General features: G+C 33.5%; 1 protein-coding gene across 1 annotated transcript in view; it reads right to left on the bottom strand.

Moving 5' to 3' along the window:
* The window catches only part of LOC123696117 (unconventional myosin ID), a 35,661-nt gene that overhangs the window by 16,321 nt on the left and 4,420 nt on the right, over positions 1–14,920 (bottom strand). The window contains exon 2 of the mRNA XM_045642139.1: positions 112–292. Within this exon, the coding sequence (XP_045498095.1) occupies positions 112–292 (181 nt within the window). The remainder of the gene's footprint in view (positions 1–111; positions 293–14,920) is intronic.

Below are 14,920 nucleotides of genomic sequence, written 5' to 3'. Positions count from 1 at the left end.
ATAATTATGTCAGATTGCCACAGCAGGCGTTCACTACAGAGTACAGACTTCTCTACCCAATTGCTATTACACATTTTCGATTCAGCCGCTTTCAGTAGCAGTATTAATTACCTGCTGCCTCAACACCCTCTGGCAGGCATCAGCCACGGCGTACACGTGTGGGGGCACTTCGAACATCTCCCTGCCCCTATACTGCGCCATGTGCTGGGCGCCATAGATGTCCAGGCTCTTGTACGGGTTCACGGAGACCAGCACCTCGCCGATGTACGTGTAGATTTTGTTGTTTTGAAACCTGTAACAAGGTAAAGCGACATGAGCGAAAGTTCAAGAGAATTCATTTGCATTTTAATTCGTTTATTTTTTTAAATACATAATCGATAACGTTAAATTGTTTCGAATTTGCAGGGGGTTACGGGGAAAGTGATAGCGCTAGACGATCTATATAGTCTGTCATATTTTTACTCTGGTATTTTGTCTGGAATAAATCCCGTTAAGACATGAGGGTGGTTACCCCCAGGTGTTTAGTTCAATTAACGTTTTAGGAAATATTGAACAATAGTTATTTTTCCATTCAAAGACTCAATTTATCATACTATAGAAGTCCAGCTTTTCGACAGACAAGGCTTACATCGTTATGAATTATTTTTTTAGCCTTGTTGCGTGCCAAAATTCATAAGTTCCGGTCATTGTCCCCGCTCGGCTGTTGCATGTCATCGCTCATCGCCAACTTTTCCATTTTTATTTCAGTCCATGTTTTATCATATAGAATCTTTTTAATAAACTAAAGCAACTCAAAATTACCTACATAATATTTGCATTTCTATTGTGTGGAAAAAAATATTTTTCGGAAAACAATAATCAGAGGTTAAAGAGTGCCATAATAATATTTTACTCTCAATCTCAGTAGTGTTATCTTACTAGGTGTTATAAAAATAAAATAAAACGACCACAACACAAGCCCCTTCTACGTCTCCTAAGCATCAGTCATCCTAAACTTTCAAAACTTAACAGTTTAGTATCTCCTACCAACATGTACTCGCTACAACATTACTCCACCTTCTGCAGTTGGATAAAGACACTAAGTCGTGATAATTCCAGAGTTATAAATACTCAAACACTCGGCATTGAGTGTCATCTCACTGGAAGCGCGTCAGGCGACCTAAATACCGATCAATTTATTTTGTCTTATTCGACCCATATCTTAGCTTCCATGTAATCCTGAGATTTATCGCTTACAAAAATATTATGTTTTCTCGTTGTTCTATAGGTATCCGTTATCAGGGTCAAACTGTAACTGAAGGGATTCTGGTGAATTGGAGTGATTTTAACTTTACCCTAATTTTGCTTCATTTGGATTATATTAGTAACTACATAATAATTAACTCTATCCTTAAGTGGACGTGAACAATTTTAATACATAATGATTAATCCTTCAAAAACTCTACCATTATCTCATTGAAGATTATTTTCTATTATAAAGTCCATTCAACTTCTAAATTAAAGAAAATAGTCTAAATAAATTATCATACATTGTATTTACTTTGTACGAACGTTTATCAACCAGCTGAATCTCTTATGATGAGATCATTGCGCTTAACTTGATTTAATTGAGTTACCTTGTCATGCTTTTGGCATAAAAAGTTGTAGCAATTATGGACTATTGCATCGAACAATTATTTACAAGGATAATGATACATATTATATATGTATACTTGGTTGAATTACCATTTTAGAAGATAGAATAAATGAAGTTTAATAATAATCAATAATTAAAACATTTGATCTTTCTCGACTTTTTCTCGAATACAAACTTAGGACTATGAATCGGAAACATCAACTTAACAATCTCTTTATGTGTCGAATTTCCTGCATTTCTGACTTTCGAAACTTGTTTTCAAAAGACAAAAAGGATATAAGAAACTGCCTTGATTTCGCACACCCGCATACTCTTAACATCCTAAAGCAATTGAGTTACTTCTTAATTTCCATGTCATTTCCAAAACAACACAGGCATTTCAGTCGGAACTCGTATTGCTAATGTTCTCATAATCGATATAATATAATGACAGGCACAATATTCGATATGAAACAATTAGTCATTAGTGTTATCATACATCTATAGAAGAATTATCATAATTTATTATTGTGATTAAAATAAATGACTAACTATAAATGGTTTGAAATCATACTATTGATACAATATATAGGAGAAGAATATTATGGCCCTTGTTTTCATGTTCTATATTAGCCAGTCATCAAATTATTTAATCAAAACAATCCAATAACAATAATTGCATCATCAATCAAATTAAAATAAAAAATGACGTCATCGCCAATTAAATGCAATATCATTTACATCAACACACACACATAATGAACACACCAATAAAACATTGGCTATCTATTTATTATAGCTATAAATCGAAGCCTTACGGCCGTGAACATGAAAACATAAACATAATAATATGTGCGCTTATCTAAGCTGCGCGCGCGCCGCTTACGTCACCGCGCACCGCGCACCGGTTTGTGGATTGTAGTTCAAGAGCAACCGGACAGCGGAGGCTGAGCATTGCTAAATATAAGACATAATACCATTTCAAACTTACGTACAATCTGACCAAAAAGCATTAATTATCAATTTACTTGGGAGACAGTTTTGATTCCCCTTAATTTTTGGTGATGACTAATGTGTTACCATTGTTAATACGGATCGTGCTTAATTATTATACAATACGATGATTCAAAGCAAGGAGACGTAATTAATATTGATAACAAGACGTACCTACATCTAGCTCTCTACATGAAAAAACTGTTTGACTGATCGCCAGGGGTTTCAGGCCAATTTATCTATATTCTATACTAATATTATAAAGCTGAAGAGTTTGTTTGAACTCGCTAATCTCAGAAACTACTGGTCCGATTTGAAAAATTCTTTCGGAAGCCCATTCATTGAGGAAGGTAGGCTATATATCATCACGCTAAGTCCAACACGAGCGGAGCCACGCAGGTGAATCCGCGGAGAGCAGCTAGTAGAAAGTAAGCTTGAAAAACAAGACGTGTTACAATTCATAAATATAAATGAAATAAATTAGTTCAACCAATTACACTCGTACCTACGATTTATGCCGATACTTTAATATTTATTTTAAACATAAATTCCATTATTATCACTTATCAGCAATTTAGATAATACACCATTATCAATATTACAACACGTGCGATAGCCGGAGTTCCCAAAACTTTATCGAAGAAAATATATTGAAATTTGAAATGATAAAAATCGATTGTCCAGGATTAAGTATGAACAAGTATAGGTATATATTTCATATTATGTACTATAATTTTGTTTATTTCATATTTTTTAACAAATTACAAACATGATGATACCATGTATGAATTCATGCCTAAAACTACATTAAAACTAGCCTTACAAATATTCTTCATACTTAAATACCGAAGATTGGTTCTCGAAACATAAATTCATTTTTTTAATAGCGGAATAATACTTCCAAAGGTAGGTAATCGAGGTCGATTGTTTAGAAAAACGTCCTATCTATTAACTTTCTCGAGAATTCCAGGAATTCCATCACAAAACAGGCAACATAAACAAAACATTAATTATTATAAATTACCCTCACTATCAGAAAAACCTGCAGAAGCAATTACATAAACACGCTATCCCATTTACACATTCGTCCATTGTTTGTGACATAAGAACTACTCGCAGGACATTGTTCAAGATGATTCATAGTAAAATTAAAATGTATAAACAGATGATGAGTAATCCGCAATCATCGGAGTACGTCATCACACAATTATGGCCGGCTCTCCTAGACTTGAGGATTATCATATAAATTGATGGAGTTTTATTTAAGAAAACATAATCGTTCAAACAGATGTAGAATTTGATGTTAAATGCATACCCTAATAAGGATAGAATATATAGGGCAAGATTCCAAATGATAATTTTTTATTTTTATATTTATTTATTAGGGACAATAAACAGTGGTTAAAAGTACAACATTATCCACAGTTTGGGATAAGCTAAACATAAGAGAAAATATTTCAGCATTTGACCATGACTTAAATACTTACTGTCCTTTGCCAATTTATAAATGGAATAAAATGTTTCGTAATCCTTTTATCAAAACGTATGCATCACAATACAATAGAAAAGGTTTTAACCATAGTTTTAACACCTTCAGTCACGTGAGTTGAAGAGGCAATCGATAAAATTCATCCTTTTGACCCCAGTGGCCTGGTTACTAGCCAAGGGTGTTTCTATGATCTAGTGATAGATAATAAATGTTCTAAACATGCATGTTTGGCACTTTATTTTCACCCCAAAGTAAATTTACGAACTAATGTGGGTACATTACACAAATATTATCAAAATTCCGCAGTTCATTTATTATACCCTAAACTTACTCTTACTCATGAATTGGATACTAATTACAGAATTTAAAGAGCATTTTACGACTTTTTTACTACACATAAAGACAATAAAGATTCCAACAGGTGATTATTAGGAACTATAACAGCTGTTATCGACAAGTGTTCGATCCACTATTGCATAGGCGAGGCTATCTGCGATAAATATTGATAAGATTGTCTGTACTTGGTACTTGACTCACCAGCACTATTTCGATTGTTGGAAATTTTATTTACATGATGATACTATTCAATGTATATTTCTGAATAGCGATAGTTGAAGTGTGTCACGCGATAAATAGACTTGATACTAGAACATCAGAAAATAGCAATAGCAGCGAACGATATCCCAACATTTTTCTTAATTTTATACTAATTCATAGCAGTATAAGTAGTAATTGTAGTAGTAGTTATGGTGGAAGAAGTAGAAGTGTTAAGATAAGGAGTAGTAGTTGTAGTATCTATCTAGTTGAAGCTAAATTGTAAACTCTCTTGCTTTCTTCCTTTGCCTCCTGACACTACATAGGTTAACCAAGACCTACCCTATCAAATTCCTTGCCCATACATAACTCATTAATATCAACAAAGGACCACCACCTCTGTTTACACTTCGTCTCTGACCTCCAGTGTGCCGTACGTGCTACACATACGAAGCCGCGGTAGAAAGCGTGTCATGCGTTGACCAAAACTGGCTTGCATGGACGCTTTGCGGTTGGCAAACAATGCTCATTAGAAAATGATGTCACTTATTTGATAGTTTGTTATTGAACTAATGTTAAAGTATTTGAATTCTCAATTAAAGCATCACACTTCCTTCCTCACAAACGTATTGAAATGTCCAGGTTCATAATTACTAATTGATCATCGAAGTTTGGAATTTCAAATTTTACCCAAATTAAAGAAGAAGTTTCACCAGAAAAAAGGAACATTTCTCCAAAATATAGGTTTAATCTATCCTTATTTTTCAACTCATCTTAAATAAGATAAACCATCTTGATAAAAAAACATATAATCACGATTATGACGTATTTAGGGACATTACCTATGCTATGTGTAGGTTGATACTTTTCTCTTATATAATTAAGAAAAATAACAGTGCAGATTGAGAAAGATAGCATTTGTTGAGAGGAGCATTCCAATCGTGATCCGAAACTGGTTTTTGATTCACCAAACAAAACTATATAATATGTACAGTACATTTCCGAGATTACGAACCAAAGTTGCTAAGCAATGAACGACGAGTAGCCGCCGTCGTATGTCGACTATTATTATAAAAAAAATCTTATTGTGACTGTGATCTTTAGACTTCACATTGAAAATTGGTATTATTTTTAGAGTTTCCCATCAAAAGTACTCGTTTCCTCGAGACAAGACAGAAAATTGCATTTTATGTGCTTGCGACAAATTTCTCATTTATTTAACTCACAGCTACTTATAAAACATAAAAAGTAGGTAAATCGTCAACGAAATTACCGTAGACAATGCATTCACAATGGAATTGGTAGATATACCGCATGTTAAATTCCAGCTGGTGACATGGGAAAACCAACTATTTATCACCCTAATAACATGGTTACACTTATTAATATAAGTACGACACTTTAGTTCACCTTTGTAATTATTTTTAACCGACTTCAAAAAAAGAAAGTTCTCAATTCGACCGTGTATATATATTTTATTCTACAGTGAAATGCAAATGACAAATCGCTTTTAAAAATCAACCTGCTTTCGACGTACACAAACATACATAATACAACAATTCACATAAAACTCTAGGCTCATTGTAGGAACAAGAATACAATTTTATAGTAACGAATATTATGTAACAGAGTCAAGAACCTTTGTTCTATTTAAAGTAAATCTCGGAAATCTGTCGCAATAACTCTATTTTTACAGACAGGGAAGCTGTAAACAACAATTAACATAATTCAGTGAATGCTGATGCTACTAATTAAATTATATTTGTTTTGGAGGTGTCGTTAATTGAAATCATCCGTGCGTCCCACGTCGCGGTCGTCTGCCCACTTGACCTAACGCGTGCCGGCCGTTACTCCTTGATACAGAAATATGTGAAAATAATGTGGAATTTATTCTTGGGTAAAGGGCAGAAGGGACAGTCAGTTTTGGGTAGATTTGACTCTAGCAAGAGATTATCAATATGGCATTGCTTCGAGGTTTTCTTTGTGTCCAGAGAAATAAAACACTAGTTCTAACAAACAAAAACGAAAACTAACCTAAAGTATTTACCTTCCTACATTTAAAACTCGATCGTCTTTACATTTAAACCATTCCATCGTAGAAACACTGGCTAAAGTTACAAAAGGATCAAGTGAGTATACCTGTCCTATTATAGAACAATTCTGTACTGAGGACTCTAAGGGGGTCTCCAATCTCCGTTCCATGAAGACGGATGACTTACAGCAAGTAGGGCAAATACCAAAGCCCAGGAAGTGACGGTGTATTCTTGAGCCCACCCAATTTCCTAAACGTGCGTTTGCATAAAATGTTTATGTTCACACTCCAAATATAGACGCACCTCGGGAAGAATACGATTAATTATTATGGCTATAAATATAGATGATAACTATTCATTTTTGATCATATTTCCTTTAATTTTACGTATATTCTATAATTTATTTTGCTGCACTACGAGTAACACGTCATGTTGTTAAATCGTGAGACACGTGGTTCTTATCTTCATAAAAATGTGGATCTCGATATTTCACTTGAAATAAATTAACAAAATAATGTTTTCTTCAGCAAATTATAAATTTTACAAAGAAAACATTAATTTATAGCCATTTCAAGTAACTAGTGGTATAGTTTGTCAATAACATTACAACTGGATGGATCGTAATTAAGGATCTAGATAAAATTTAGCGAAAATAGCTACTTATTCCAGCCTATAATTGCATCTTTATTTTCGCACGATGCTTCATAATTTACGAACGCAAACGGCGTCTGAAGCTGTCTACAAAATATAAACAAGATTATCAAAACATCCAAATATAAAGCACTTTAAATAAAAGCAACGGAAGTATTTAATGCTATTAAATTTCAATCGATGCTAAATATAAAGGAATTGCACCGGATTATTTTGATACACCAATAAAGCGCTCTACATCCAAAACTCAAGGCTTATAATCTTACGTCATTATGAATCATATGTGTTTATATTTGCTGAATACTACTATTGCGTACCTACTATTGACTCATTTGCGAGTCTAGACTATACTAACTATAGTATGATGAAGTAATCAATTTGTTTAGAAACATTAATGTATAGCGAATAATTACGTAGTGTTACTATAACATGAGTGAATTTACTGTTAAACAGATTTATAGCCAGAGAGGATTAGAGATTACTAAATTTTCCGACAAAGATTATAGCTAAAGAGACGTAAGTATTTTTATGCGACTGATGGTCAAGCTTCAAGATACAAAGGGTACCGAACCTTTACAAATTTTGATGATACGAAAGATTCTTCAATTGATTGATGATCAAAATAAAAACAAAATCTCAATGCATTGTTATTATATTTTGATTCTTCTATGGTCGGCATAAGATAACATGAAGTGAACGCATCTCATTAGAGGTAAGCAAGTTAAAATCGTCTTTTTGCAAATGTTTTAATTCTAATACATCATGCAGTATGTAATGAACCACTTATGCAAGACGTAGGTCTCATACAAATACACTACTTTCACAAGTAAAGTACTATGGTCTATGAAGTATACGACTCATCATAATTATAAATTACAACGAAGTACACTCCCTGTTTCACTAATTGGTTTTGGACATGTTGAGTAATCCTGTTTTGTTCTAAAATGAAGAATAGTTATATTTTTTGTTTGACATGAATGTTGGTATACATGTGGGAATACCGTAAGTAATTGTAATCTTTTAACTATATCATGTTTAAAGTTCTACAAACTTTCCGCCCGCAGCTTTGCTCGAATGCACTTAAGGTAATTGCGCAAGAGTAAATGACCATACAAACATCCATCAAAAAAGTATAGGTATTGGATAAAATTTTTAATCTGGATACGCTTGCCATTTAGATGTGCATATACATAAACACATAGAAATTATAAAATTTCGCTTTTAAAGTAAAACGTTCCTTGCAACTAGGAAATGAACTAATGATTGCAACAGATTCTCATATTACCCCGATGAAACATTCCAGAAATACGCAATAGTTAAGTGAAAAACATCCTATATATCCTTACGTGTACCTTTTTCTCAACCCTTCCCAGTCTTTTCATTTCTTTCCCTCATAAATCCATCTTTTTCCCTTATCTATTATAGTTAGAAATAGGCAGAGCATGAAAGACCAGCAAATATATTCATAGATGCTGGTGGTCGCTTACACTACGGCTACCCAGCTCTTTTCTATTTAAAACCCGTTAACAAATTAACAGATACTCAATAGACGATTCAAACCACCATCAATCTCGAATCTCGATCGGAGTTCAGTAATTGAACTTTTTGCACCACGTTGACCCCACATAATCACATGTACAGTTAAAATGTGCTGCCAGCTGATGACAAGTCGTTTCGCACATCTAGCATGGGTCATGCTTAGTTTACGATAATGGTGTATGCATTCTACACTGTTACAAAAAATATATGATGTGAATGCAGTGTATCGTGTAAATATGAAACACGACTGTTTGAAAACTTTTGATGGTACCTATGTTATTTTTCGCTCAAACGACTCAATTTTCTTTGTAATTCGATATATCCAGTGTTTTACAACTCCATCAACTCCAACATCTTTTTCTTCCGCCTCTACCTACCTACTTAATGTTTGATTAGCTATGATATAAGTAGTAATATAAGTTTACTCAATAGTCAATAATAACAATATTCCTTTGAAAAGCCTGACTAAGACTAACTTTTAAATATTTTTCATAAAAGATAATGTAAGTTGTAACCTATTCATGAAGGCTATACTTGTGCAGAGCTGTTAAGATATCATCGGAATTTTATTTTTAATACATTTGCAGCAAACACTTCTGTTTGTTAACTGTGACTCATAACTCAGATGTTTCATACTGTTATTCACATTATATCATCTTTTTGCGAATTAACGTCTGTTAAGAAATTCATTTTATATTAGGTAGGTAACTTATTTTAATTTGAATGCCATCTTAACTTTTGATTTTGAGTAGGTACATGCACATCTCTAAAGCTATCGATTACCATATAGGTAATAGTTGTATCTAATACATGGAATTACAATTTCATGTAAATAATACTATTGTATTGCCTCTTTTTCTTGTTCTGCTCGAAGCTTAGGCTGGTTGCAGAGCTTGACCGACCGTCAGTGCGTAGTGCGTACCGTCCGCGTCGGTCCTGACGATACGCGTCAACAATTGTATGACTATGACACTAACGCGCATGACAAAACGTGTGCGTATGGTCGGTCTAGCTATGAACGGTTTTATGAATTTCCATACATATGACAAGCGCGACTGACGTACGCACTGATGGTCGGTCAAGCTCTCCAACCAGCCTTAGTGTTACAATGTATTTGTAAATTCGCAGCAAAAAAATTACAATTTAGAATCGCAATTCTTTATAGTTAAGTGATGAATAAAGCAAAACAAAAAGCTCATTATCACCATTAGCATAAAGTCTATATTTAAACAATACCACACGCGTAGTCCAAGAGACAGTTACTCTTACATCGAGGCCACACCACGTAGACTCCACACTCCATAGTGTGAAGTCGGTCATGTCAAAGCGAACCGATGAATGAAGCATAGTACCTACACACATACATACATACATTGAGGTCATCGACCGCTGGGTCAATTGTTACAGACGCTGTTTGTTGATAATTCGCAGCGTAATTACTGAGAGTATAATTAAGATACCGCTTGTCTTAAAGACTTATGGCTACTGAAAATATTTTTCACATGGTTATAAAATTTATGACGTTTAAAGTGAGGAAGTAATGAGTTAAGTTACTGAAGATGATGAGATGGTGCATGTTGAAATTAATGAGTAGGTTATTAATTAAAAACAATAGGTTATTCAATGTTAATTTAAAATATTTGATGATAGACTAGCAATGAAATTATTTTTGTTGACAACGAATGCCCTGAACCTCAGATAAGAAAAAGTGTAAAACTAAAGACGTACAATTTATTCAAAATCAGGATAGTATCTAATACCTCCCTGACTTTATATCGATTTCGTTCGCTGCAAGTTCCACGTAATATAAACGCTAAAACGTTAAACATCCAAGAGACAAACATACATATATCTACGAGCAGGAATGACTCGAACCCGGGAAGACATCACTTAAACTAAGACAGCTGACTTTGATCTATGAATAGTTTACACCTACACTAATAAATAAACCACATGAATTATTTCAGTAATTTTAAGTAGCAAAAGGATAGTATTTTGTTTCGAGTATAACTATGAGGATTTCCCCTGAGAGAATAGTTCACACATACAATAATATAGTATACGTGTGATAAAATTTACTATAATAGGTTACCTGTAAATTACAAACATTGAAGAAAATTTCATATTGGAATGAGTTTTGTTTCGACGAGCTTCCTGCAAAAATTACTGCGTGGATTTGAATGCAGTTTTCCCCAATGTTTTCCGATCAACAGAATTCATCCATACCGTATAAATACGTTGTACAGTTGAAGAGTAGATGACTCTTCAACTGCTTCAGATCTAATATCAAACTTTATCCTAAACATATTATCTCCAGTTGACATTTTTCTTTGAAATATCTACATTTAAAATAATTTTCTAGAGATAGATTTCATCGAATAGGTATATTATTTATCGTGTAATTCGATAAGATTACTTCGAAGTTTCACGTTATTGTATCTTAATCTTAAACGGACCTTCATAATCCTTTATTCATATTCCTTCCTTTTTTCATGCTGAAACTTACAAAATATACTTTTGAACATTCAAATAAAATTAAGATTTGAATTAACTCTTTTTCTTTACCTACCTAAACATAAAAACATTAATTTCGATTTTCAACTTTTTTAATTACATAACTTTAAAAAAAATTGACACAATAATGATCCACTATTGAAAACTTACCATGATCCTCTCAATCACGAAAGTACATATCTACCATATGGCAGGTAAATAAAATAATTTTATGTATATTTCTCGCGATAATGAGTAATGACAAAACCACATATAAAAGAATATTGCACATAATGTCGTCACCAAACGAATACACAATCAATCAAGCGTGCAATAAATTGACAAGTTTTACGCGACACTGCTCGAACTAAATATTTCCTCACTGACACATTAACTTATATGTTTAATTTCCTTAATTATCACGTGCCTATTAATATTAACGAGACCGATTTTACATAAATTAGTAGAGGGCTCTATTTTATTTTTCTTCACTTATTTAAAGAAATAGTATCTTGTCCCTGCATCGGGCGTTTGGACACGGGATAAAAAGTATATAAGCCATTAGGTATGTTATTCGGTAAATAATACAAATGTAGCTAAGCTACTTATAGAAAATACGACAAACAAAACTGATAGATTGGCTACTGAGTTAGGCCAAAAACAAAGAGTTAGAAGACTGTAGCACCATATAAGATTAGTTAGTAGAAAAACATCGTCAGTCGAAAGGCACATCCATCGACCACACAACCACTCAACCACACAACACGTGGTTGTGTGGTCGATGGGCACATCTCATCGACCTTTACAAGTGTATCAGAGCGTAAACCAAGCGAGTGTGTTACACTCAAGTGCCAAATGCTGTGACCTTTCTCATAACATTTGGGAAGCCCCTGGAGGGAACCTGCTTATTCAGGACGATGGCATATGGCGATGGCTATTAGCTTTGCAAATGTATAAACATTTTGCTAAAAGTGTTTCTCATACACGTACCTACCTACTGAGTAAGAAAGAAAAATAAAGAATGAAGCGTTTCGGTAGACATATTCTAATAGGTACTTAGAAAATAGTTTTCACTCTCAATAGTTAGGAAATAATATTGTAATACTGTGATAGTATTGTTAAAACTTATACATATGTCTGAAACTCGCGTTTTGCTCTACTAGTCACCATAAACGCGATATTAAAACCTTAAAAATACTTTTATCTAGATTCTATTCTATTGTTTTACTTTTATTAAAAATACACATTGCACTATTAGAATCAAAAAGTAACTGCACTGTACAGAATATTAATCAATGGCAACACACTATAATAATATTATAAAGCTGAAGAGTTTGTTTGTTTGTTTGAACGCGCTAATCTCAGAAACTACGTCCGATTTGTTAGATAGCCCATTTATCGAGGAAGGCTACCTATGCTATATATTATATCATTACGCTAAGACCAACAGGAACCACGCGGGTGAAACCGCGAAGCACAGCTAGTTTAAAATAACATGTTTCATGATTCCAAAATAAATCTTAGCTCGGTCTAACCATTTCTTTTAAACATTAACATGGCGTTTAACAATATTTACACAGCATGCTTAGACAGCATGTAACAAAAACCTTGTGAAATGTACGTCTGTGTGAACCCTGCGAACCGCGTCACGGTCTGCAAATTCGCATCTTCGCAGACAGATTCACAAGCGGATTGAGTTTCCATGGCAACTAGGTTAGAAGTGAATACACCATGTTATACTAAGCGTAAATAATATGATTCGTATGCATTTATTAGGATGTGTATCATGTTACTAGACTACAAAGATTCTATAAATATTAAAATTCGTGCCTTTCTCTAGTCAAATAGAACGAATTTGTACGTACAACATAAGAATATAGTAATTTTCTACTAGCACTGTTGCTACTAACTAAAAATATTATAATATTGCTTTTAATAAATATTTTTAACAAAAAACTAAACAACTAACAACCTTAAAATTGTCAAAACTAGATGGTACCCCATCTACTACTACAACTAGCTTCCAATTTCCATATTAATAATTAGAATCATTACAACCCCCTTCGAAAGTTATGAGGTAACAAACCAAAAAATACTACCGAATTTAGATCCTCCTTCTTTTAAAGTCAACGAAAATTCGATAATTATTATTTATTACTAATCACCTACATTCTCCTTGTACACTAACTACCTATGGTATCGAGGTGCAACAAATACCTCTGATAATGAAGTGATAACCAGACTGTTAGCAGCGGCCAATTAGCCACCATTACCTATCTATTGTTCGTGCACTCGTTATCATGCTCAGTTAAACTTGGATGTTTTACATTTTATATTCATCATAATTCAGGTATGTTATCGCTTCTATGCAATGCAATAACAAGGATATAATATTATACGTAATTTTAGGGAACTCTTCTTCGACGTTATATCATCCATTTTCAGTAGGTAGTAGGTACTAGGTACCTTATTAATTTATGATCGTATCCTAGTTGAAAATTTTACATTCTGATAATATTATAGATCCATATCCAATGAATAAAAACCTTGGCAGCCAAGATTGTTCCGGTTGCATGTTTGTAAATAAATCAATAATATTATAACTTGAAGTTGAATTAATTTAGTCACAATTTCCTACTGCATTCTACAATATGCACATCAATCTACACTATTAATATAGACAAGAAAACTAGCAATAATTGTTGTAATACATAGTGTAATGTTTATATAATACCATTTAATTTATTTAAACATGAACAGGACTATTACATTTAACAACATACCCTGGCAATTAGAGCGTGTAAAATTATAATTAATATCGATTTACAAGCGGCACAATCGTGTGCCGCTTGTAATACGATTGTTTATTTTATAATTTAACTAGAAATAAGCTAGCTTCAGTCTGTAGCTTCGCTTTTGTGTACTTGGAAAAAGCCGATGTTATTCTTTGCAGCTAGCTTTTACGTCATTGGCGACATTTGTGGAACTGTTCAGGTTCATAATTTTCATAGAAATGTAATACCAAAATTACATTTCTGATTCACCCTGACTCTATTGGGTAAGAAAAAAACTATTAGCCAAGGACGGGATTGGGATATATCATATTCTTTCATTTAAATTTACAGCAAAAGACCTCAAGGCTCAATCATCTTTAATGGTCAGCTAATGAAATTTTAATGGATACTTAAACGCTAGGTTATCAACAGGGAAGAGAATAGAGGGGGAAGAGTCACTTCCCCCTCTTACCACCTCCCATAAAACAATTCGCAAATGAGATTAAATGGTTTACGATGGGACAACGTATAGCACTTAGGTAACCTGTCCTCAAGGGTTAATTGATCGAACCTCTTTTATTGCCAATAGAACAGCAAATGAGCAGGATTATTTAATTGGCCATGGACTTACAAACTTTTCCTTAATATAAAACTATGGAAATTCTTGGCCTTGTATTGCCACGGGCATCTGGTGCTAAATTTATCAACACTGTCCATGGCTACTCTTAGCGCAATAGGTGTAAACACAGGCAATTTACCAATAGATGATTTTTATAGAAACTGTTCTTAAAATTCATAG

Source organism: Colias croceus, chromosome 12 (genome assembly GCF_905220415.1).
Source record: "Colias croceus chromosome 12, ilColCroc2.1".
In the NCBI taxonomy this organism is placed as follows: domain Eukaryota; kingdom Metazoa; phylum Arthropoda; class Insecta; order Lepidoptera; family Pieridae; genus Colias; species Colias croceus.
Note: the sequence above shows the minus strand (reverse complement) of the source record. Positions and strands in the feature narration are given on the sequence as shown.